This window comes from Vespula pensylvanica, chromosome 2, assembly GCF_014466175.1.
Source record: "Vespula pensylvanica isolate Volc-1 chromosome 2, ASM1446617v1, whole genome shotgun sequence".
Lineage (NCBI taxonomy): Eukaryota > Metazoa > Arthropoda > Insecta > Hymenoptera > Vespidae > Vespula > Vespula pensylvanica.
Genome location: NC_057686.1, coordinates 11,642,152 through 11,665,601, shown reverse-complemented (window position 1 = coordinate 11,665,601; position 23,450 = coordinate 11,642,152). Strand labels below are relative to the sequence as shown.

The following is a 23,450-nucleotide window of genomic DNA, read 5'->3' as shown; positions in this document are numbered from 1 at the left end:
TTTCTCCATTAACAGTGTCTAACCCTATGGTACCAGAGCACCAGGTTACATGGTGACCATGAGCTATGTCATGAAACTGTTCTAATTGTTTCCTCGTTTATTATTCCATTAAGTGTTGCGGCAGACTTCCTACAGTAGTGTCAATTTATGCAAGGTACGAATAATTCAGGTTGCAGATGTACCTTTAACGCTCGTATATACAGATTAACCATAGCTACTTCTCCTCATTAGCGCATACGAAATGCAAGGCTCTCGTATTCTAAATAAATAAACGCCCTTGGTTGCGACAGCAATATTCTTGCTACTGTCGCTAATAGCTTTTCGATACTTATGAAAATGGATTACACTTGGGTTATACTTTGTTTTTAGAGTCCAATGAATAACAATATTTAATTGTCCGACGATGATACCGGGAATAAATCATGGAAGACGTCAGAATGATAATCATCTAAGAAAAGGCATCTAAATATATCGTTATAAAAGTCTGGATAATATTCACAAGCTCTTTTACAATCCGGCGCAAAATTAACTTCTAGAAGAACCGGTTGCATCTTATCCTTCTTCCATTCCAACATCAAATCGACGGCGTAAACGGCCCTGCTTTGAGGAGAATGAGCAATTCCTTTCGGTGGTTGTGCTGCGACTGCGGCTTCAAAAACGTCCTTAAACATGCTTAAAATTGTTGGCTCGACAAACGTCGTCCAAGGGTAATCAGGATACTGCTTTTCCCATTCCAGAATAAAATCAGCACATTTCAAATGGCAAAGTTGAGTATTTTCGGAATAATTCATCACCGTAAAGTGCTGTTCATACACGTCGAAATTGTTTAAAGCAAATTCTTTGTTAGCAAATCTCAGGAAGAAATTAGCATAGGCGTATGCTTTCAATGGTGAGACAGATCTTAACATGACGACGTATCGTATATCGAACTTAACTAAACCTACGTCTGGTCTATCATATAATACAGGTTTTGATATATACCTTTGTGCAATTTTCGGACCAGTACTAGGTAGTCTTAAAATGTGGAATAGATTGCTTGTGATATGAGTATCCAATCCTCTTGCCAAATTCCATGGTTTGCAAATCCAAAAGTTTTCTAAATTTTTCGATTCCCGTTGTTCAAAATACGCGACGAATTGTACCAATTCCGTGCTCAAATTAAATGTCGTTGGTAACCATACCGGATAAGTTTCGAGTGTATCCGCATCGTAAGATTTCTCTAATGCCTTGCGTCTACATACGATGCATAAAAGATCCTTTATTGTCAAAACGTTTTCGAAAGGAAATTGATTCACAAAAACATGAGGCGCACGAATACTTAATTCTTTGTATTCCTTGAAATGAGATGTGTACCATAAAATATCTGCATCTTCTTCCCTTTCTACGATTTCAAACGCAGAATCCGTTAAATAATTATTTACATAATTATATTGAGAATAAACTTTAAGTTTTTCATTTGGTCTTCGTACAATAGCTTCTACATTTATTTTTTCTGGCATATTTTCTAATATATGACCAGCCAGAAAATAGTCTTCGTTTGGTTTCTCTTGAATAAAACTTTTATTGACGAAAGAATTATCTACCCATGGTAATAATAACGCTTGTCTTTTCTTCAAATCATTAGTTTGACCTTCCACAAAATCTCTGGTAACTTCTTCTTCGAACTTTACATTCTTCACAGGAAATAAAAGCGTATATGTTACACCTTCTGGTAAATAAAGAAATGGTACAGTTCTAAAGTTAGGATCGTCACTATGGTTTATAGCAGATCCAAGTTCGTCCATTATATACCAAATAGGCATTCTATCTTCTACGGAGCCACTGTTTAAAGAAAATGATTGATTATACCTCCACATTTCTTTCAATACATATTCAATCTTTTCTTGCTCCTCATTTTCAATATCATATCCCATAAGAGAGCACATTCGGTCTAAAAGGCCTGGTACATTTGTTAAATTTTGTCTCGCATGAAGGGTATCGTAACTCCATGCATGATCCACCAAATATATATTATTTGGATCTCTCACAGAGATACCATTTTCTGCAGAAACAAATAATTTCCATACAGGATCTATTGGTTCTCTTTCATTGTCTTCATAATCGATTCTTGCTAATTGAAATACAAGACCAGCATCGAAATCTTGATTTTTTAATTTATTAAATACAGCTTCCCAAAATATTTTTGGTATTCCGGAAGACTTAAGTTGCGGTTGATGTGTTTGTAAAAATGTATGATATAACCCAATGCCATCCATTCTATAAAAAAATAAAAAAAAAACTATATTATAAATAATAAATTATACTTTTGCTTAAGATATTAACAAAATAAAATTGCAAGATTATCAAACTTAGATTACAGAAAATGATAAGAAAAATTTGAGATAAATCATATTAGCTTGAGAACTGTAGATTACTTATATATTTCATATGTTGATATTATCAAAATTATTATTGAAGAATCTGAAAAGAAAGTTCAAATAGACATCGTTTTTTATTCACCTAACCACTACAACCTCGAATCAATACGGTACCTATCAACCTACTGAATAGATTTTAGACTTCATATATTATTCTATAAAATCAAACTAGGAATAAAATAAGAAAGAAGGACGAATCACGTTACAAGATTGAGACATCTTTTATATGACTAAAAACATAACGACAAATATTTTCCCTAGAGCAAACTAAATAATATGACTATCAGTCATTTTACCCAATAAATCGCTAGATGTCGCACAATCGCGCCTTTCTCTCAAATATTCAAATTACAAATACAATGATATATACAAGTTTCGAATATTTAATCGTTGTTTTATCTTTTAAAGCACGATCTTTTAATCATCACCATACTTAGATATAATTCTCAAACAAATCTTAATAATGCACAGTTAGGGAAATTTTTGCATATAGCGAATATCCCCTAAAAGATGCACAACAATAAAAACGATACTTGTAAACATGACTTTAAAAAGTTCACTATTACGTGATCATTGTACTGTTCATCACTGTTCACAGTCACCTATATTAGTTCATATCCTTATATATGATCTAGGACATATGTATATATACGCTTATTCTGCTTTATTGTGTCCGGTGTAAATCTGCAATTTGTGGTTTATAACCTAGGTTTAATCTATGCTTATTATTTTAATTAAGTATACTCGTTGAAGTATATGTCAAGCAAAATAATATAAACATTTATATATGAATTTTCATACATTAGCTGTTTTATACAATACTTCAGAAATAATTAAATGTCATTTATTGTATCCATAAATTCTACCGAATATAACCTCAGTGTAATACGATAATAAAGTGGTTTCCAGTGACATGCAGCATTATTATATACTAATAGTTTAGATAATATATTTTTGCTATATATATGTGTGTATATATAGCAAAAAGAATTGTACTCTGAAAACCATGGCAAATACAGGAGTTTTACCTTTTGTTCGGGGAGTAGATTTTAGCTGTAACGATTTTGGAGTAAGTAAATATATTTAGCTTTTAATACCTTGAGAATTAGATATAATAGAAAGGAAAAAATAATAATTTTATGCACAAAACATATAAACAAAGTATGTGAAAAGTATATAAATATCACTTAATAAATATATGATTTTAGTTTCACCTATGCTATACTAAAGTAATTGTTTATTTTCAGGATGGTAGATTTCCTGAATCAGTTCGTCTGATGACAGGAATACAATGGTTAAAATTAGATAAAACAAATTTAACAGAAATTCCTGAAGAAATGGGTAAATTACTAAAACTGGTAAATGATTTTTACTTAAGATAATGAAAATGAAAGCATGATACGTTTGAATTCATTATTATTTTCTTTTGTTTCAACAAATATAATTCCTTAAATATATTTGAAATATTAATTAGAAGATAATTTAATTACAAAAATCTATTATATTGGATCATTAACCAAAAATAATAATAATAATGATTAAATAATATTTATATATATAATTTTGATATAGCAGTGTGAGAATATTTATATTTATGATATTTTTGAATATAGGAACATCTCTCACTTGTTAAAAATAAATTGGAACGTTTATATGGAGAATTAACAGAACTGGGATGTCTTAGAACATTAAACATTCGACATAATAATATCAAGTCAAGTGGTATACCAGCAGAATTATTTCATTTAGAGGAACTGACAACATTAGATCTAAGCCATAATAATTTAAAAGAAGTACCTGAAGGCCTAGAAAGAGCACGTTCTTTACTCAATCTAAATCTGAGTTATAATCAGTATGGTTTTAATATTACTTAAAGTATTACAATAACGTATGCAACTTATACATCAACTGTGCTTAATGTACAATTTTCTATTTGTAGTATTGAAACAATTCCGAATACGCTTTTTATTCACTTAACAGACCTATTATTTTTGGATCTCAGTAACAATCAGTTAGAGACGTTACCACCACAAACCCGACGTTTGGCAAATTTACAGACACTAAACCTAAATCATAATCCTTTAGGCCATTTTCAGTTAAGGTACGTAAGATTTTTTAATCGTACATCACAATCTTTAATGATATATGTAAAATGATTTCTTTGTTTAATTTAGACAACTTCCATCGTTAATGAATTTAACTACATTACAAATGCGTGATACTCAACGCACATTAAATAATATTCCATCAAGTCTTGAGACTCTTACGAATTTACAGGAGTTAGATTTATCACAAAATAGTTTACCAAGAGTGCCTGATGCCTTATATTCGCTTTCAAATTTACGTAGATTAAATTTGAATGATAATCAAATAACAGAATTATCAACAGCTATTGGTAAATATATTTATGTGTATGGATTTCACATTAATTATTTATTTTAATTGAATATGGTATATATTATAATGTTTTATATATTTTGTAGTTGTAGAGATAATTATTTTTATTTACAGAATTATGGACGAAATTAGAAATATTAAATATATGTAGAAATAAACTAACTGCCATACCTGCTTCCATTTGCAAAGTTTCTACTTTAAGAAGATTATATCTAAACGATAATGAAATAGATTTTGAAGGAATTCCTTCTGGAATTGGTAAACTATCATCTCTCCAAGTATTTTCAGCTGCTAATAATCATTTAGAAATGATACCTGAAGGATTGTGCAGGTATATAACGATATAAGTAATTGTGCAACTAATATGTTATTGTAAAAAAGTAAAATAATATAGCATCATTCTTGTTGTAGATGTGGCTCATTAAAGAAGCTAATATTAACGTCAAATCGATTAATTACTGTACCAGATGCAATTCATCTTCTTACTGATTTGGAACAACTGGATCTAAGAGATAATCCAAATTTAGTAATGCCACCAAAACCAACAGAAGTACAAAGAGGATCAGGCATTGAATTTTATAATATTGATTTTTCTTTACAACATCAATTAAGACTTGCTGGTGCCAATGTACCTGTACCGGTACAAACAGCTAGTACGTATATGCAATGCTTTTCTCTTTAATATATACGTATATATTATTTATATGTGTATATTATTTAAAAAAACATTTCATTATTTTGCTAATTGATTTGGTAATGCAGATAGCAGTAAAGACCCAATCGCTCGTAAAATGAGATTAAGAAGAAGACGTGATCAAGAAGAAGCAGATCAGGATCAAGCTAAAATACTAAAGGTATTATATAATATAATAAAATGCACATACGTACACACACGTATATTGTTAATTACATCTTAATTTTTTCCGAAAATATATCTATAATTTACTTTACAGGGTATGAAAGACATTGCAAAAGAAAAAAACAAAGATAAAGAATGCGATGATACTAAAGCTGAGTCACTAAAGTGAGTAAATGATCACATTAGTCTTAAAAAAATTAATAAAATTTTATTGAAATTGTATTTTCAGACCTAAGAGATGGGATGAAACTCTTGAAAAGCCACCTTTGGATTATTCAGAATTTTTTGATGAAGATGCAGGACAAATACCAGGTTTATCAATATGGGAAATTGAAAACTTTTTACCTAATGAAATAGAGGAAGTAGCACATGGTAAATTCTATGAAGGTGATTGTTACATTGTATTAAAAACGAGTATCGATGAAAGTGGATCGTTGAATTGGGCAATATATTTCTGGATAGGAGAAAAAGCAACGGTATGCATATATAATATTTGTTTTATAAAATTTCGATTTTACATATTATTGAGAATTTTATTTTAATTGTATCAATGTGTTCTTAAAGCAATTTTTATATGTTGATTTCCATTCGCTTTGAATAGTTGGACAAAAGGGCCTGTGCTGCAATTCATGCTGTAAATTTACGTAATTATCTTGGAGCACAGTGTCGTACCATAAGGGAGGAACAAGGAGATGAATCGGACGAGTTTCTTATACTTTTTGATTCTGAAATAACGTATATTGAAGGTGGCCGTACTTCTTCTGGTTTTTATACGGTAGAAGATACTGTACGTAGATATTATTATTAATAAAAATATTATCTAATATTTTTAATTTAATAAAGTTGTTAATAAACATTATATTCTTTTATAGCCTGCAGTAACACGTTTATATCGAGTACATGCAGCTGGAGCCTCTATTCATTTGGAACCAGTACCAGTTTGTTTCGAATCTTTAGATCCTTGTTATGTTTTTGTGCTGGACACAGGAAATAAAATATTTATGTGGTATGGAAAAAAAGCGAAGAGTACTTTAAAATCCAAAGCTAGACTAATGGCTGAAAAGATCAACAAAAATGAAAGAAAGAACAAAGCTGAAATAATAACAGAAGTTATGAACTTGGAATCAGAGGATTTCTTGTTAAATCTAGGCTTAGAGGATACTTCAGAGACTAAAACGATAATTGTAATTTTTTTTTTTTTCCATATACTATAGTAATCCATAATGATTAAAATATAATAATTAGGAAAAGATGTTAATACTTTTCTTATTGTATCAGGAACATGTGGATCCAGACTTTATACCAGTAACACCTCGTCTTTATCAAGTTCAACTTGGTATGGGATATTTGGAATTACCACAAGTTGAAGTACCTCATGGAAAATTGATGAACAATCTTTTAAATAATCGCAATGTTTATATCTTAGATTGTTATCTCGATGTATACGTTTGGTAAGTATTTATATATATATCTTAATTTTATAATACAAATCTTATATTATGTCTCCAATATACAAAAATGTTATCTTCTGCTGATTGATTGATTTAAATTAATTACTAATTAATTAATAAAGGTTTGGAAAGAAATCGACTAGATTAGTGAGAGCTGCTGCTGTAAAACTATCTCAAGAACTATTTAATATGATAGAAAGACCAGAATATGCTATGGTAACAAGATTACAAGAAGGCACAGAATCTCAGGTATAAATGTTTGTAATGTTTTTATTACTTTGTTTGTATCAGCAATAAACAAAAGATAATTATATATTTATCAGGTCTTTAAGTCAAAGTTTACTGGTTGGGATGAAGTCATAGCGGTAGATTTTACTAGAACTGCAGAATCAGTTGCTAAAACTGGTGCTGATCTTACCAAATGGGCTAAACAACAAGAAACGAAAGTAAATATATGTTAATATATTTTTATAAATATCTCGTAAAATATAGAAGCATAAAATTATTTTGAAATACATAGGCAGACTTAGCTGCTCTTTTTATGCCACGACAACCTGCAATGTCGGCTGCTGAAGCACAACAGCTTATGACAGAATGGAATGACGATTTAGAAGGAATGGAAGCACTAGTATTGGAAGGAAGAAAATTTGTGCGTTTACCAGAAGAAGAACTTGGTCATTTTTATAGTGGTGACTGTTATGTTTTCTTGTGTCGCTATTGGATGGTAAATTAAATTCTTATGATAAATATATTTTACTCATTATTATATAAATAAGTATACAATTTATATAATTTAAACTGTATTTATATTTTATGACTTAGCCATTAGATGTAGCAGAAAATGAAGACGGTGACGAACAATACGAAGATGATTATCAGTGTACAGTATATTTTTGGCAAGGTAGAGATGCTGGAAACATGGGTTGGCTTACGTTTACATTTAGGTATAAAAAAATTTCTTACTGTATAATAAGAAAACGTATAAGTAACATATATTTAAAAAAGAAATAAAATATTTTCAGTTTACAAAAGAAATTTAAATCATTGTTTGGTGAAAATTTAGAAGTAGTTAGAACACATCAACAACAAGAGAATTTAAAATTCATGGCTTATTTCAAAAGGAAATTTATAATTCATCAAGGCAAACGTAAACAACCAAAAGTTCCTGGTACAAGCAAAGTCGAATTTTATCATCTACGAAGTAATGGCAGTGCATTATGTACTAGATTAATACAAATACCTGCAGATTCCAGTTTATTAAACTCTGCATTTTGGTAAGTAATAAAATCTTGCAATTTTTACATTTATATAAAATTGCAAGGTTTGATTTCTTGCTTTTCTAATTCAATTTTTTAATTATTTTTCAGTTACATTTTAAATGTACCATTTAACAATGATGACGAAACTGGTATAGTTTATGCATGGATTGGTTCTAAATCGGACAGCGACGAAGCACGTTTAATTCAAGAAATTGCTGAAGAAATGTTTAACAATGTAGGTTTTTAATTTTCACAAGTAATATAATTTATATTTGAGAATTTAAGTCACATGTTTTGATTTTAAACAGCCTTGGATTAGTTTGCAAGTATTAAATGAAGGCGAAGAGCCAGATAACTTTTTCTGGGTTGCACTTGGTGGAAAAAAACCATATGACGTTGATGCAGAATATATGAATTACACAAGACTGTTTAGGTGCTCTAATGAAAAAGGATATTTTACTATCAGTGAAAAATGCACTGATTTTTGTCAAGTAAATCTATATATATATATATATATATTATGTTTGTTTTAAGGAATTAAAAATTTTTTAAATAATTATAATATATTTATTGTCTTCAGGATGATTTAGCAGATGATGATATAATGATACTAGATAATGGTGAACAAGTATTCCTCTGGTTAGGGACTCGCTGTTCAGAAGTAGAAATCAAACTTGCATATAAATCAGCTCAGGTAAATTACCTCTAATAAAATAGTTTGTTAATTTACTGTAAGCAAACAATTAATTCATTTTTATGTTTTAGGTATATATACAACATCTGCGTGTTAAACAACCAAACAAACCGCGTAAATTATTTCTTACTGCTAAAGGAAAAGAGTCACGAAGATTCACTAAATGTTTTCATGGCTGGAGTCAACATAAAAGAACTCCTCAATAAAATCTACATAGAAGAAAGGCAGGTATTGCTATTATTTTTAGCTTAAAAGATGAGTGCAATGTTATATTCTTAATTTATTATATTACAACTTCAACTAAATTCATCAGTTGAATTTAGTAATTGTATCAGCAACATGCAAGTGCCAGAATTGATGATGTGAACTTGTTGTTATATTTTGTTTTTGTACATTCTAATGTGATTTAATGCCACTTTATATTAAGCTATATAACATATGAATCTATTTAAAAAAATTCACAGTATTTTAATATTATATTGAACATTACATGTATGAAAAAGTAATCGAAATATCGTAATCGAGTTCACTTTGTGTGCTTGAAAATTTTTCATACCAATTATTTGCTTTGATTAAAGTGGTCTTGATCAGCCTTCTATACACGTGCATTCTACTTAAAGTCAATTCTGTGATTAAAAATATATTTAACATTGGTCAGGATAATGGATATCATATCATACATATATACACTAAACGTTTGGAATTAAAGAAGTACGTTTTTTTCTATTCATATGTTTTGTCTCCATACATATGAAAAAAAAAAAGATGCGTAAATGATACTACATATTTTATTTTGACAACAGTATATTTATTTTGCATAGCTGGCACTTCACAGAGCTACGCAAAATTGCTATTATAAAATGACTTCATTCCTAAAATACAACACACACATCAGCAAAGTATAACATACATTTATTTTAGAAGTGTAAACTAAATTGTGTAAAATACGAGTATCAAAAAATATTAATTTAAACATTTCAATAATTTCTTAAAACATTATAATTTCTACTTTGTAGATTTTAGAAATCTTTTTTTTTATATATATAATAACCAAAGAAAGTAATATTTTACTAAAGAAAATTATAAATATACAAACTGGATATATCTTTATTATAATTTAACTATATTAAAGCCTTTTAATCTTTATCATTTTCTTATTTAATGATTTATCAATCTCTTCTGCTTCCAAGCACAGTATACACAGAGTGATTAATATTTATAGATTTTCTTGTATATTACACAAAATATTCCTGCATTCTCACATAGATTTGTGTATATCAAGCAAAGACTGGAAATAAAAAGGCATTTGATATATTCATTATATATATGACATCATGCGTATTAACATGAGTCAATAAATGCATGGATGTGAATTTTAACATGATGTTGTGATCGATAGAATATTTAATATCTTAATTTATTTACAAGCGTACAGAAAAAATTATATATATATGTATATGTATGTATATGCATTTTGTACAAGTTGTATTATACTAACCTTTATTATTTGTATAAATAAATATTTGTATTAAATTACAGAATATAATTATGACTTCATTAATTTAAATCATAAATATTGTTTTATATCAAGGCAAAGCAAATACTTTTTTTATCAACGCAATATTATATTATTTTTTGAATTCTCTTGAGATTATTTTCTGCAACAAAATATCATAATTAACATTACAGTGTTATCGTTAACATTTATATAATTGTTATAATAGACGACTTTTCAAAAATTAAAATAATTTACTATATCTATTATTGCAGTGAAATGTTATACGTAAAGATCATATAATTATTAAAAACAATCAAGTGTTTCTAAATATTCTTGTAAAACTACTCAAAGGTACTTTGTAATTATAAGATAACTATAGCTAAATTAATACTAGTACGTAAAAATAATTCTACTTAAATATAATAGCGATATAAAGACTAGATACTTGCCAACAACTAATACATTAGATTTATCTACTTTAATCATCGTCGTCGTCATCGTCTGATGGGACGAAGAGATCATTCTCTTCGAGAAAATTGGCCATATTCTTACTAATAGTAGCACCTACAAGCAAGCCTAATACTACTCCGCATATTACTCGTACGAAACCAAATGGGGTTCGTTTCGGCTCAGGAAGAATAGCACCTGATGGTGTAGTGATTTTCGAACGTACATTTGTTTTATTTTCACCCATAAATCCGTTCAAAATGCGTACTTTCGTCAATGCAGAGGTTAACCGTTGTAAAATCATTTTGATTAGAGTAATCGTAAATGTAAGAAGACTTTAGCGTTAAAATATAAATCAAATTAATTTTAAGTATTCTGATCAATCAATATAAATATTTAATAATCGATGCAATAGGAATAAAGCACATAATAGTTGAAACGAGCACTAAAAATTCGTTGAACCTAATTCGATATGGCTGCTATCGTTAGACTAACTTCAATTTTACAGCTACCTACGATTTTAATTTTGTACTTGTAACAGCAGATGGCGCAGTAGTATCCAATCATGTTTTTTTTCGTTTCTTTGTATAAGATATCATATACACACGTGAACAAAACACATGGTTTTATATTTGAAGAAATATAAAATTTAATTAACAAAAAATAGATAATTAACAATGTTGTACATGATCGGCTTAGGACTCGGCGATGCAAAAGATATTACTGTTAAGGGTCTTGAAATAATAAGAAAATGTAGTCGTGTGTATTTGGAATCTTATACGTCAATTCTTTCTGTAGATCAAAAAATCTTGGTATGTATAATAATACTAACATAAAATGGACGAATAGATATAAAGATTATAAATACTTTATCATATATGTTATAAAAATGATTGACTATGAAAAAATCATTATCTTACTTAAATTTAATAGGAAGATTTTTATGGTTGTTCTTTGATCATCGCAGACCGTGACTTAGTAGAAAGTGATGCAGATTTAATACTGTCGAATGTAGAGAACGAAGACATAGCATTTTTGGTTGTTGGAGATCCATTTGGTGCAACCACGCATACAGATTTAGTATTACGAGCACAAGAGAAAGGTGCTAAGGTATATAAACTTTTATTTTTTTAAATACTTTTAATAAGAAAGATATATAATAATTGAAACAATCAATTTTAGGTAAAAGTAATCCATAATGCATCCATCTTAAGCGCTATAGGTTGTTGCGGTTTACAATTGTATTCTTTTGGAGAAACCGTATCTATTCCATATTGGACAGAAACTTGGCAACCTGATAGTTTCTATGATAAAATTGCTTCTAACAGAGAAAGAGGCTTACATACTTTGTGCCTATTGGATATCAAAGTAAAAGAGCCTACATTGGAAAGTATTTTAAGCAAGAAAAAAGTTTATATGCCACCAAAATATATGAGCGTAGCTGAAGCATCCAATCAATTATCTTCCATATTAGAAAAAAAGAGAAAGGATGGCAATGAAAGCTTAGGTTTGTAGATATTATTATAAATATTAATTATATTGTTAATATTTTATATCATGCCCTGCAATATATATCATAAAACATTTATACGTTACAGCTTTCACAGAACATAGTCTAGTGGTGGGATTAGCTAGAATAGGATCGGAGGATCAGAATATAATTGCCTGTTCGTTGCAAGAAATGAAAGAAATTGATCTTGGAAAACCTCTTCATTCTTTAATCATTCCAGCTGAGAAACTACATCCTCTTGAAACTAGTTTCTTACGACAATATGCTATTGATAAAACAAAATTTGACGAATCGGTAGCTCAATAATTAAAATATTAAAAATGTATGAACAATTGATTAATGTATATATTTTTTATTATATTTATTGTAAATATTTAATTATGAAAAAAAATTTTTATCGAACGTCGACTACAAGATTACTCATTTATACTTAAAGAAACTTCGTAAAAATATAATTCCTTCGTTATATGTATTCTTCCATTGTTACATAATACCAAATTATAAATATTTTCTTAGAATTTATTGATTATATACATTGTCCGAGTAATCTTAAAAAGTCTACGCATGACAAATCGTAAATATATAGATATTCGCGAGTTCTTCGTTGTGTCACGTAAGCAAGTAGTTTCTGACTAATCGATGGAAAGACATCGATCGTTCCTGCGGCACAGGTGAAATCGGCCAACGGTGGAAGGACCGCTCTCAGTCGAGCAGGTTAACTCTTGGTTCGACGACGTTGTTATTTCTTCTACACGCTTCCGACTTTCGAAGACCATCAAATACTTATCGCAAACTTATCTTTCAATAATCAACGCTGTCCTTTTAAAAATTCCAACAGGTACATTCGTATTTTAATATTAAACAATTTCTAGAGAATTTACACTAACAATCGGTTAGACATAGAAATTGTTAGTTTTACCATATATGTTTATAGAAAGTTCTGAGACAATCACAGACAAATTTATGAGATTTTTCAAATAAGACGAAACATTCCAATGATCGGATCATCAGATTCTTTACTTTTATCATGAAACGATTATATCGATAGAGTTTTAGATTGCTTTTTCTTTTTTTATTGTTTTCGCAAAAAATATTTCATTTTTTATTTATTTAACGATAAAATAACGCTTCGTACTTTCTCGTTATTAAAAATTTGAATTACGATTAACATAGAAATGTTCATACGTTTTCACATACGTACTTAATTAAAAACGATTATAATCTCTTATCATTTCGTTTATAATATATAAGAACTACTCTTAAAATTACACGCATCGATTATTCCGTAGGTCAGGTATAGGTGATACATTAGCCGGTATATACTTGTCAGATAGCACATATATATACCATCGACGTTGTGACATTCGCGTGATCTTTCATCTTTAATTAATAATTATTATTAAAGAACGAAACGATGAAACTTTTACGAAACGATTCGATGCCAATTTTTTCTTTCGTTTAATTAAATCGTATCGATGAATAAAAAAATTATTTCTAATTTGTATCTATAGGATAGAGGAAACAAGTAGGAAAGGGAGAGAAAAGAGCAAAGGCTATAAATACCTAACTGGTCGATGTATACTACTGTGCGTTCGCTCGTATGCGGGAATAATCAAGGTTAACGCTAGTTTTCTGGGTCATGTACGTGACCTTGAACAAGTCGAATACGTGCAAAGTAAGCATTTTTGAAAAAATTCGTTCGTTCGATGAACAAAAAATTGTCGTCGGTAGGAAATCGATATGAAAAAAAAAAAAAAAAGAAATAAAGAAAAGAATAACAAAATGTATAATATAATAATCAGTATTTTATGTACTATAAAATAAATGTTTCAGGAATGATTAAGCGATTCTAAATGTTCTCGAAGAAAATATATTAAAATCAATAAAATGGCGGCGTCGACAGAACGTTCGAAGGATCCCTACGAAATGGGATTTCTTTTAGCACCAAGAGTACCTCAGGGTTTGGCAGCCGTAGTGGAAAGTTTAACGAGAGAGGTCTTACGACAACGTCCCGAAGACATTTATGTTTTCGCTGCTCGTCATTTCGAGAAGTTGCTTACACTTCGAGAACAATACGATGTCGTCGGTAAGAAAACGAGCGATAATTTTTCTAATACAATCAAAAGACGTAGCAATTGCAAGGAATCTAGAAAAAGCAAACGAACGACGAAGGACATCGGTGCGACTAGTGGTTGGTCTTTGAACGAAACGGCAAGAGTTCTTGAAAGGCATCGAAATATTTTTGGAGATGGAGAGAAGAGAATAAGCACCGAGGAGGTCCGAGCACTTGCGAACGAAAAGAATGGACGATCGTCTTCTAGCACGAAAAATAAACGAGAAAAAAGAAGATCTTCCGACACTAGTCAAGAATATTCGAGAGATCATCTTAAAGCAACAGATAATAATGATTCTTTGAGACTCGATCGTAGCGCGAAAACGCTTAAAATCATTTCGCAAATACCAACGGTTTTAACTCGTAACTCTGGTACGAAGGATATCAAGATGGAACTTAGAAAAAATAGATTAAGTGGTAGTTTAAGGGAAAAGAGCACGGATTCTTCGAACGATAGTCAATTTCAAGAACAAATTAGCGATATATCGAGGAAATCTACGGGGAAAGCTGAACGTGCCGAATTAATACAGAATTTTGAAGAAGAACGAATAAATAAGAGGACGATTCGTCGTAGTGAAAGCGTCGAAAGAAATTCGAGCCGATCGAGCCGGTCACGGAGAAGGAAAGATAGTTTTTCCGAGTTTCTTCCGGATAGAAAAGAATTATCCAAAGCTCATAGTATGGATCAAGTGAAAGAATATGTTGTTTGTACGTTCGGTTCTGTTAAAAATACCGATGAATTTGATAAGAGTTACGTAGAACAAGTTCAAGACGTAATCGATAGAAACATACCGATAATTAAAGAAAAAGTTGAGGAACTCAAGAACGACATTTTATCAAAGAAATCAAAAAGATCAACTTTTAATACAGAAAAATCGAAAAAACGTGGAAGTAGACCTAACACTTCGGAAAGTGATACTCGATCGAACGAAGATCAGCAAAGACATCGTAGCAAGAGAAGTTCCAGTGCTGATTCAACAGATTTTAGAAAACAACAAGACGATACCTTGGAAGGAAGACTGATGAATACTCAAAACATTTTAGAGGGCATTTCGTCGAAATGTTATCCAAAGTCTCAAAATGTAAATCACCGGTCCAAATCAACTAATGGTCATTCAAACGAAGAAGAGAACAGGTATTCGACGTTAGAAGGAAATTCCAAGATTATCTTGCCAGCTGTGAGACCGGCGTCTTCCAAAAATTCAAGGAGTCTTTCACGTAACGAGTCAGACAATTTAATTTTGCCACCAATTTCACCGGACACCGGTAAGATTCCAAAGAAGAAGGACGACATGACGTTACCAACGTTGTCGACTATGACAACCGAAACCTCAGTTTCTTCTTCGTCTCTTCGGTTAGAAGAGAAAGAGAATAATTCGGTGGACGACAAAAACGGCGATCTTGGAGATGAAATATTGCAATTATCAACGTCGATCAAGGAAGATATCACGTCGACAAGAAAAATGTTAGAGAATGTCAACGACGCGTTAAAAGTACCGATGACACCCGCCGATAGAGATAATATGAAGCAAGAAACGTCTTCCACGAGAGATACAACAAATGACGAAGTGGAAGGTTTCGTTCAGGAGACAACCGAGAAATTTGACGAAATTCTTGATGAAAAAATATTAGAAGAAGACACGCAAGTGGAAGAAATTTTCAAAGACAGTTTAAACGTTACACCAGATATCGTCGATATTCCTCCGACTCCAGATTCTTTGGAGCCACCGATGGAAGATGAACAATCAGCTACGCTCGATTCTCATCTTTCGACGGTCGAAGAGGGAACGGAACTTAAGCAAAAATTGATGGAGATTCAAGAGATGGAACGTAACGTCGAAAAAGTGATAGATTCTTTCGAAGACTCCATTCGAAAGGACGAAATTAAAAGTCCAAAACTAATGATCGTCGATAAAGTTTCAGAAAATTCGATCGTTATAGAAGCAGAAGAACCTGTAGAAGAAGTTAAAGAGATAATTAAAGAAGAAACGTTTGATTTAAATGGTTCGAAAAAAGAATCTCCGATAAGTACGTCCAAATCGAACGATAACATGGATGAAAATCTCGTCGATCAGATAAAACATAAATCCGAAAAGGAATCGGATGATGTAGATGTAGCGCAACTTGTTATGGCGAACGAGAATGAATCAACGGGACAAATCAAAAGTGATAAATCAGAAGTAAATGATTCTAGTGACAAAGTGGAAGATATTGAAGAAATTTCTGAAACTATTGGCGATGAAGATATCACTAATGAATATAAAAATTCCCCATTATCGTCTAACGGACGAGAAATAAACGATTTGCTTCGTATTTCGTTATCTTCCTCGCCAAAAGAGATTCCATTTTCGTATATTCTCACGGAAGGTTCTCCAGTTGAAATTCCAGATTTTGTGACGACGGTAATTATCCCAGAAAGATCACCGGCCACACCAGAATTTGATCTCGATAACAAAGAAGAAGACGTTGAACTACGGGACGAAAGACGAAAACGTGCCGTGGAAAGTTTCGGCGAATACATACAACCGGAACAAATAGAATGTTCTACCGTTGATATTGATTTCATTCGTGGTATAAAAATTGGTCATGACATTGCTATAGTTCGACAGGATCTCGATGGTATCAAAGAAGAAGAGGAATACGATGAAGAGAAACAAGTGAAATTAACGGATGAAGAAGAAGATGATAAAAATGAGAAAGAAATGAAAAAGGATCATTCGCCTTTATTGGAACATATTTCAGAGAATGAAGAAAACGACGAGACTGATGAGAATGATAAGAGCGAGACAAAAATCATTCCCATTGTGGAAACAGAAATAGAATTAGAGAATCGGACCGATGATAAAGAGGAAATTATCGAAAATGTTAACGTAATAGAAAATTCTTTAGAAGGTGAAGAAAGCACGGAAACTGCCGATGGCACTTCGGAATCAACAAATGAAGTTAAAGAGACTACGATAACCGATCGCTCGTCCGATAGTTTATCTCTGGATCCTACAAGACCAATAGTACCGGAATTAAATTTGGATTCTTTACGTGACATTACAATATCATCATTTAAAATGAACGATGCTGACGAAACTATATCGCTAACGGAGCCAACTTTGTCGGAGAAAGAAAAAGCTGACATTGAACATGACGCTCAAACGAAGGAAGAAGAAAATTCTGATAGTGCTAACAAAGAGGATACTTCGGCAATGGAAACGATTTCGATGGACGAAAAACCTATGGAAATTGAAACTTCTTTAATTAATTTAGAATGTGAAGAAATAAACAAGGAAGAACATTCGGTTTCACCCGAAGAAATGATTAGAAACGAAGAGGAACTGTTGGTTACTTCTAACGAAAGAAAAACTCAGCCTGTGTTATCTGAGAACGTTAAACAACGTGATACTATTAAAAGCGACTCTTCGCCTCTCGGCTATTTAGAACTAGAAGAAAATGCGGCTGATCTAGACACCGAGGAAGAAATAGCGAAAGAATTGATAGAAATTGATCGTGCCGAAAATCGTTCTCCTTCTCAAAAGACTCCAATCATTTCGGAAGATAATCTTGAGGAGAAGTCTCACGAAACCTTGGATTCAAACGGTACGATCAAAGATCAAGAGATTTTGACGATCGTCGAAGAAGAAAATCTAAAAAATAAGAATGAGAAAGAATGTAAAGATTCGATGTCTCCCAAAAGCGAAAGTTCTACTACTTTGGCAGAAAATTTAAAAGAAATCACAAGTACTAAAGACGAGAAAGAAAATATTTCTGAAGGAATGGAATCGAGGAAGTCGAGCGATAACGAGAAGGAGAAAGATCACTCGAATGGAAGTCTAAATGACAACGTAAGATCTGATACCTCTGTGACAGCTTTTGAAGAATTCGAAACAAAGGAGCTCGATACGAAATCGTCTGAGAAAAAAGAATATCACTTTTACGTAACGGATCTTATGCCAACTAAAAGCCAAGAGGATACTTCGGAAAGTAGCAGTACAACTTTTCACTCGGCTGTTACGAAAATTCAAGCCGGTAAATATATCTACATTTGCTTTTAATATAATATTCTTCATTATTTTGTATAAAACGAATGGATATTATTATTTTGTCAGGTCTTCGAGGTTTCTTAACGCGAAAGAGACTTCAAGAAAGTAATCGTCTTGATTCTACTTTAGATAGTGTACCATCTATCCCGGAAAGCGTTACAGTAAGTTATATGTATATATCGTCGACATGTTTTAATATATTTAAAATTTCGTTGCATTCTAATATATTTGTATTATTCAGGAAGAGCCACGAGTCATTGATTTTAAGTCTGTATCAGAAACAATCTCTGACTCACCGGTTAAATCGACAAATGCATTATCATCGACAACTACATCAGAGAACGTGATAATCGTCGAGGAGAAAGGAAACATACCAATAACGAAGGCAGTCTCAATGCCAGTAAAACATCGACAATGTCTTCGCCGTGAAGATGCTATGCAAAGAAACACTTTATCGACGGAAAATGCTTTTGCATCGGGTGGAGTTCAACATACTGGTGAATTTCATGACTGTTTACCATTACCTGTTTTAGAATCTACCGAAATGACAAAAGGTAGCAGTCTTTCTCAAAATGAAAGTAAAGATGAAGGTGCAGAAGAAAAATTAATCGATCAGCAAATAAAATCTACGAGAGAAGAGAGTACCATCGAGTCACCTATTGATTTAACGTCGGAATCAAAGGAACATGATAATTACGAAAATATTGAAAATATAGATAGAACTCCATCAGATTTTGTAAAGAATTTAAGTAGTTTATTTGGTGGATTGCATCCAAAAGACTTGACCAAACTTTTAGTAGGTCAAGTCAGTACACCCATCATGTTAGGACTCGTAGATATCGTTCCAAATTCAGTAGGTACGAACTCGAACGTAATATTCGAAGCGAATATGAATATAAATGCCAACGACGATCGAACACGGCCTGTCAAGGATGACTCGACTTTACAAAATCGCTACTTAAACTTCATAACAAGTGTTGAAGATAACGAATCAAGTCACGTTAAGGACACCGTGCAAGAATACGAGGATCATTCCAACGATCATAGTATACAAAGCCTACGAGAACCTCTGGCCCTTCCTGGAACACCGGAAGGTGTATTAATTGAGGAACTTAGTAGTCTAGACAGTACGACCATGTCAAAACTTCAAGACATTTCTTTCAATCCTACCAGCTTGGAATCTGCTACGATAGATCGTGAATCTATTGGAAAATCAATAATAGATTCAGAGAATTCAATGGAATTATTAAACAAATCTGATAATGTAGATGTACAGACTCCGATTACGGTGAAACATGAAGGAACTGGAACTCAAGATAACGTCTCGATTACAAAAGAAAGCGTTACTCTTGCATCTACAAGACCGTCAACAATGACTAATGAAAGTGACGAACGCACAGAATTATCGAAGAGTCCAAAAGAAGATAATGTTGAAGATAAAGACGAAACGGTAAAAGACAATGACGATCAATTATCTGAAAATGAAAAAATTGATGATGCAAATGGGAAAACGATCGAACTATCAACGATTACGAATCTTCCTTCGGAGAACGAAGAAGTTAATAATGATGAGAATCAAGAAGCAAGTTCGAATGACAAAGAAGAAAATAAAACAGTAAGTTCGGATGGTAAAGATGAAAATAAAACAGCAAGTGTGGATGACAAAAATGAAAATAAAGCAGCAAGTTCGGATGATAAAGATGAAAATAAAACAGCAAGTTCGGATGATAGAGATGAAAATAAAACGGCAAGTTCGGACGATAGAAATGAAACAATTTCAAATGATAAAGATGAAAATAGAGAAACAAGTACGGAAGATAAAGATGAAAATAGAGAAACAATTTCAAATGATAAAAATGAAAATAAAGTAGCGAGTTCGGATGACAAAGATGAAAATAAAGCAGCAAGTTCGGATGATAAAGATGAAAATAAAGAAGCAAGTACGGAAGATAAAGATGAAAATAAAGTAGCAAGTTCGGATGACAAAGATGAAAATAAAGAAACGATTTCAAATGATAGAGATGAAAATAGAGATGCAAGTTCGGGTGACAAGGATGAAAATAAACAAGTAAGTTCGAATGACAAAGATGAAAATAAAAAATCAATTTCGGAAGACGAAGATAAGAATTCGAATCACTCGAACAATAAAGAAGACAAATCATCGGCCAAAACGATAGAAATTTGTTCAGATGATTCCGTAAAAAAATCATATGACAAAAAAGAATAATATATCGATTTATCATAAATTGACATAAAACGAGCAATATACAAATATTTCTTCATAATAAAGATACATTTTATGCGAAAAGAATATTATTTTTATTACGATCTAATCAGAGAAATTTTTAATTAGATCACGATAACGATGAAATTTCGTTTTTCACGAGATAAGGTCAATCGATGATATTTTATTTAGTTTTATTAACAACTTGTTTATTACATAGATGCTTTTTAGCAAGAGTTCCCTTCGTTACATAATTTCTAGCAGCCGCTGTGATGCTCGTTAAACTGTTAATGACCATATCGCCATTTTAATTCTCTCTTCCCATGTACGAATATTCACACATCAGCGTGAATATCATTCTATTTACTGAAAGTTGTCGACAGTTCTCATTGGTTCACACTTATTACACTTGGGATAATCAGCAAAAGTTTTAATACAGTTCTCAGCGAACTAGATAGATCCAGTAACCTTATAATTAGATACGACTATAATAATCTAACGTTTGTAATAGTCAACGCGTAATAAACGATAAAATCGTAAAACATTCACTGTAGAATTTGTGTGTGGTACATGATAATGTATCGAATAAAAATAATACTTTAATTATCTTTAATTGTTATAATTTCACAGAGTTAACAACGATAAGAATGAGATATAAAATAGAAACGTTTACTATTTTCTATACGTTTCCTACGATAGAAAAAATAACATATATTATAAAAATATGTTTCCTTATTAAAAACGCGTTATTTCTAAATGAATCGTATATATCATTGAATGTTAATAACACAATGATTAATGTTTAAGAATAAGAATAATTTTAGAAACGGCAGGATTATATTTTTCCTGATGACTAAATGCTGACTTGACTCGTAACTGAAATGACTCGCATCAAGATAGTATCGATTTACGCATACTGTTCAAAACCATGAAAAATACGCAGTAAATTTGAGTAGTGCACACGTGTAAACGACCTGCTCTAAAATTACAAATTGGATATATCAAGCCTGAGGGGCTATGCGTTCGATGAACGGCAATACGACTAATCAAAAGCAAACTCCTTTAATATTAGTGAACTTTCTTATATAGAGTTATATTTAACTGGATAGCTATGACAAGGCTATTAGCTCGGAATAAACGATTTGTTTACTATCGAATCTAATGCTTTGAAAAGAGATACAATGTACTTGGACGTTTCTCGATCTCCTCTATTCGATCAGGTCGTTCTAGATATTCTTGTAAAATCGATATAAGATTTCCTTTTATGATTGATTCGATTTCTAACACCGAATCAAATCCAAGGCTATGTAAAGCAAACTCGTCGATGAAAGAAATTGTCATCGATGCCATCTTCCTTTGCCTTCGGTATGACGCAGAATCGATCTATCAACGTTCCGATGGTTATTATTAGCGACTTAATCACGCGTCTAGGGTGGAACGAAGGCACGTATGTACATTGAGAGCGTGCACCTGATGTCTATAGATAGATATCGGGAGACTTTTACGTTCTACGTCATTCTTGTACCAACCGAATAAAACTACCACCTCCATATAGTGAGCTCACGATCGCAAGTTAATCGTCTTTTAACGTCACGCATTAATTCATCTATGAAAAGATACATCGGAGGAGATATACACGTGGGCTTTTTATATACTTATATCCTGCCGAGAGAACGAACATTTTCGATAAAGTGACGCCAAGAAAGTTGGAACCGATGATACAAGCGTGACGTCTTTCTTGCCTTCTCGTCAACATTTTTTTTTCATCTTACCTACACCGAGGTGCTATAATTATTACATTAAAAAATCTATAACTATGACATTAATCTTTGAAAAAAAGAAGTCTATGTTATCTCTATATATTTTCCATTAAAAATTTCCTTTATAAAATCACGTTCGATGTTGATTCCTGAAATCGCAACATAACGATCGATTTATGTTTTATTAACGTTTTAGTGATTCATTCCTTTATATTCTCATTTATAAACCAATGTAAATGAAGGCTCGAGGTCGAAATAAGAGGAACTTGTTTTGTACTATTATAACTTGCTTACATATAAGATAAATAAGCTTGCATTTGTGATCACCAGATTACTGGAAATATCAAGGCCCGAATTCGGACGAGTTTAGAATTTAGAAGGACAGTTATATATACGACTAGTATAACGTAATAATTTTAAAAGGGAAGAAAATGTACGACGCAGCCGGCCGATCTGTCGTCCCCTTTCAATTTGTTCCGTTGTCGATCGGTGTCAATCAAAGATCAGAGCAACGAAGTTATTACAACGATTCTCGCGAGTTTATTAATCAATCGAAATCACGAATTCCTAGGAATCAATTAACGATCGAATTAAATTAATATTACTCGGGTTTCGCAAACGTTCTATTAGTTTGAGCCAGCTGACTAACTTCATATTTGTTTAATTTTTCATCCAAAAGAATCAAAAAATGAAAAGAAAATGGAAAGATCGAATAATAATACATCAAAAGAGAAAAACAACAATAAGACGTTTCTGTTTCGAGCAAATATGACACTGTGAAAATTATATT

At 31.6% G+C, this 23,450-nt stretch overlaps 5 protein-coding genes and 1 long non-coding RNA gene across 12 annotated transcripts in view; 3 read left to right on the top strand and 3 right to left on the bottom strand.

Annotated features, from left to right (window-relative positions):
- Positions 1 to 2,626, bottom strand: part of LOC122638169 (tubulin--tyrosine ligase-like protein 12) — a 3,575-nt gene extending 949 nt beyond the window's left edge. The window contains exons 1-2 of one of the 4 annotated variants that reach the window (XM_043830931.1): positions 2,500 to 2,626; positions 1 to 2,256 (exon numbers count right to left, since the gene is read on the bottom strand). The exon at positions 1 to 2,256 is cut by the window's left edge and continues 949 nt beyond it. In XM_043830931.1, coding sequence (XP_043686866.1) covers positions 390 to 2,255 — 1,866 coding nt within the window. In that variant the 5' untranslated portion in view covers position 2,256; positions 2,500 to 2,626 and the 3' untranslated portion in view covers positions 1 to 389. Of the gene's footprint in view, positions 2,257 to 2,357 lie in introns of all 4 variants that reach the window. The other 3 variants (XM_043830934.1, XM_043830933.1, XM_043830930.1) reach the window with 3 other exon arrangements.
- Positions 2,627 to 2,991: 365 nt separating this feature from the next.
- LOC122638168 (protein flightless-1) lies at positions 2,992 to 9,724 on the top strand. Of its 2 annotated transcripts, XM_043830928.1 has the most exons (22): positions 2,992 to 3,486; positions 3,665 to 3,775; positions 4,031 to 4,269; positions 4,357 to 4,518; positions 4,592 to 4,812; positions 4,929 to 5,145; positions 5,226 to 5,467; positions 5,577 to 5,668; positions 5,768 to 5,838; positions 5,903 to 6,149; positions 6,275 to 6,460; positions 6,546 to 6,857; positions 6,952 to 7,124; positions 7,247 to 7,373; positions 7,448 to 7,570; positions 7,645 to 7,848; positions 7,947 to 8,068; positions 8,147 to 8,398; positions 8,492 to 8,618; positions 8,692 to 8,874; positions 8,964 to 9,077; positions 9,149 to 9,724. In XM_043830928.1, the coding sequence occupies exons 1-22, from the start codon at positions 3,424 to 3,426 to the stop codon at positions 9,281 to 9,283; spliced, it is 3,723 nt and encodes a 1,240-aa protein (XP_043686863.1). In that variant the 5' UTR covers positions 2,992 to 3,423; the 3' UTR covers positions 9,284 to 9,724. The 2 variants fall into 2 exon arrangements, with proteins under 2 accessions (XP_043686863.1, XP_043686864.1); XM_043830929.1 differs by lacking the exons at positions 2,992 to 3,486; positions 3,665 to 3,775 and having other exon boundaries at positions 4,132 to 4,305; positions 4,398 to 4,518.
- A 139-nt stretch (positions 9,725 to 9,863) lies between these two features.
- LOC122638178 lies at positions 9,864 to 10,642 on the bottom strand. The gene is made up of 2 exons (XR_006329365.1): positions 10,576 to 10,642; positions 9,864 to 10,365 (listed from the first exon to the last, which is right to left on the bottom strand). It is a non-coding gene; the product is annotated as an uncharacterized LOC122638178 (long non-coding RNA).
- Positions 10,643 to 11,024: 382 nt separating this feature from the next.
- On the bottom strand, positions 11,025 to 11,497 carry LOC122638177 (essential MCU regulator, mitochondrial). Its single transcript, XM_043830948.1, has one exon. It carries the CDS (start codon positions 11,324 to 11,326, stop codon positions 11,054 to 11,056), a length of 273 nt encoding a protein of 90 aa, XP_043686883.1. The 5' UTR covers positions 11,327 to 11,497; the 3' UTR covers positions 11,025 to 11,053.
- A 67-nt stretch (positions 11,498 to 11,564) lies between these two features.
- Positions 11,565 to 12,854, top strand: LOC122638173 (diphthine methyl ester synthase). Its single transcript, XM_043830942.1, has 4 exons — positions 11,565 to 11,834; positions 11,956 to 12,132; positions 12,205 to 12,529; positions 12,621 to 12,854. The coding sequence occupies exons 1-4, from the start codon at positions 11,700 to 11,702 to the stop codon at positions 12,836 to 12,838; spliced, it is 855 nt and encodes a 284-aa protein (XP_043686877.1). The 5' UTR covers positions 11,565 to 11,699; the 3' UTR covers positions 12,839 to 12,854.
- A 151-nt stretch (positions 12,855 to 13,005) lies between these two features.
- LOC122638166 (uncharacterized protein PF11_0213-like) lies at positions 13,006 to 21,508 on the top strand. Of its 3 annotated transcripts, none has more exons than XM_043830926.1 (4): positions 13,006 to 13,370; positions 14,366 to 18,662; positions 18,743 to 18,837; positions 18,918 to 21,508. In XM_043830926.1, exons 2-4 carry the CDS (start codon positions 14,420 to 14,422, stop codon positions 20,901 to 20,903), a joined length of 6,324 nt encoding a protein of 2,107 aa, XP_043686861.1. In that variant the 5' UTR covers positions 13,006 to 13,370; positions 14,366 to 14,419; the 3' UTR covers positions 20,904 to 21,508. The 3 variants fall into 3 exon arrangements, with proteins under 3 accessions (XP_043686861.1, XP_043686862.1, XP_043686860.1); XM_043830927.1 differs by lacking the exon at positions 13,006 to 13,370 and adding an exon at positions 13,644 to 14,149; XM_043830925.1 differs by lacking the exon at positions 13,006 to 13,370 and adding an exon at positions 13,644 to 14,207.
- Positions 21,509 to 23,450: the final 1,942 nt, after the last annotated feature.

Bases quoted from the DNA above. Each gene is read 5' to 3' on its own strand.
- LOC122638168 (XM_043830928.1), top strand. From the start codon at position 3,424: ATGGCAAATACAGGAGTTTTACCTTTTGTTCGGGGAGTAGATTTTAGC. The intron at 6,461-6,545 runs GTACGTAGATAT...ATTCTTTTATAG, and splicing joins TTTATACGGTAGAAGATACT to CCTGCAGTAACACGTTTATA. The intron at 7,374-7,447 runs GTATAAATGTTT...TATATTTATCAG, and splicing joins AAGAAGGCACAGAATCTCAG to GTCTTTAAGTCAAAGTTTAC.
- LOC122638177 (XM_043830948.1), bottom strand. From the start codon at position 11,326: ATGATTTTACAACGGTTAACCTCTGCATTGACGAAAGTACGCATTTTG.
- LOC122638173 (XM_043830942.1), top strand. From the start codon at position 11,700: ATGTTGTACATGATCGGCTTAGGACTCGGCGATGCAAAAGATATTACT. The intron at 12,133-12,204 runs GTATATAAACTT...AATCAATTTTAG, and splicing joins CACAAGAGAAAGGTGCTAAG to GTAAAAGTAATCCATAATGC. The intron at 12,530-12,620 runs GTTTGTAGATAT...TATACGTTACAG, and splicing joins GGATGGCAATGAAAGCTTAG to CTTTCACAGAACATAGTCTA.
- LOC122638166 (XM_043830926.1), top strand. From the start codon at position 14,420: ATGGCGGCGTCGACAGAACGTTCGAAGGATCCCTACGAAATGGGATTT. The intron at 18,663-18,742 runs GTAAATATATCT...TTATTTTGTCAG, and splicing joins TGTTACGAAAATTCAAGCCG to GTCTTCGAGGTTTCTTAACG. The intron at 18,838-18,917 runs GTAAGTTATATG...TGTATTATTCAG, and splicing joins CTATCCCGGAAAGCGTTACA to GAAGAGCCACGAGTCATTGA.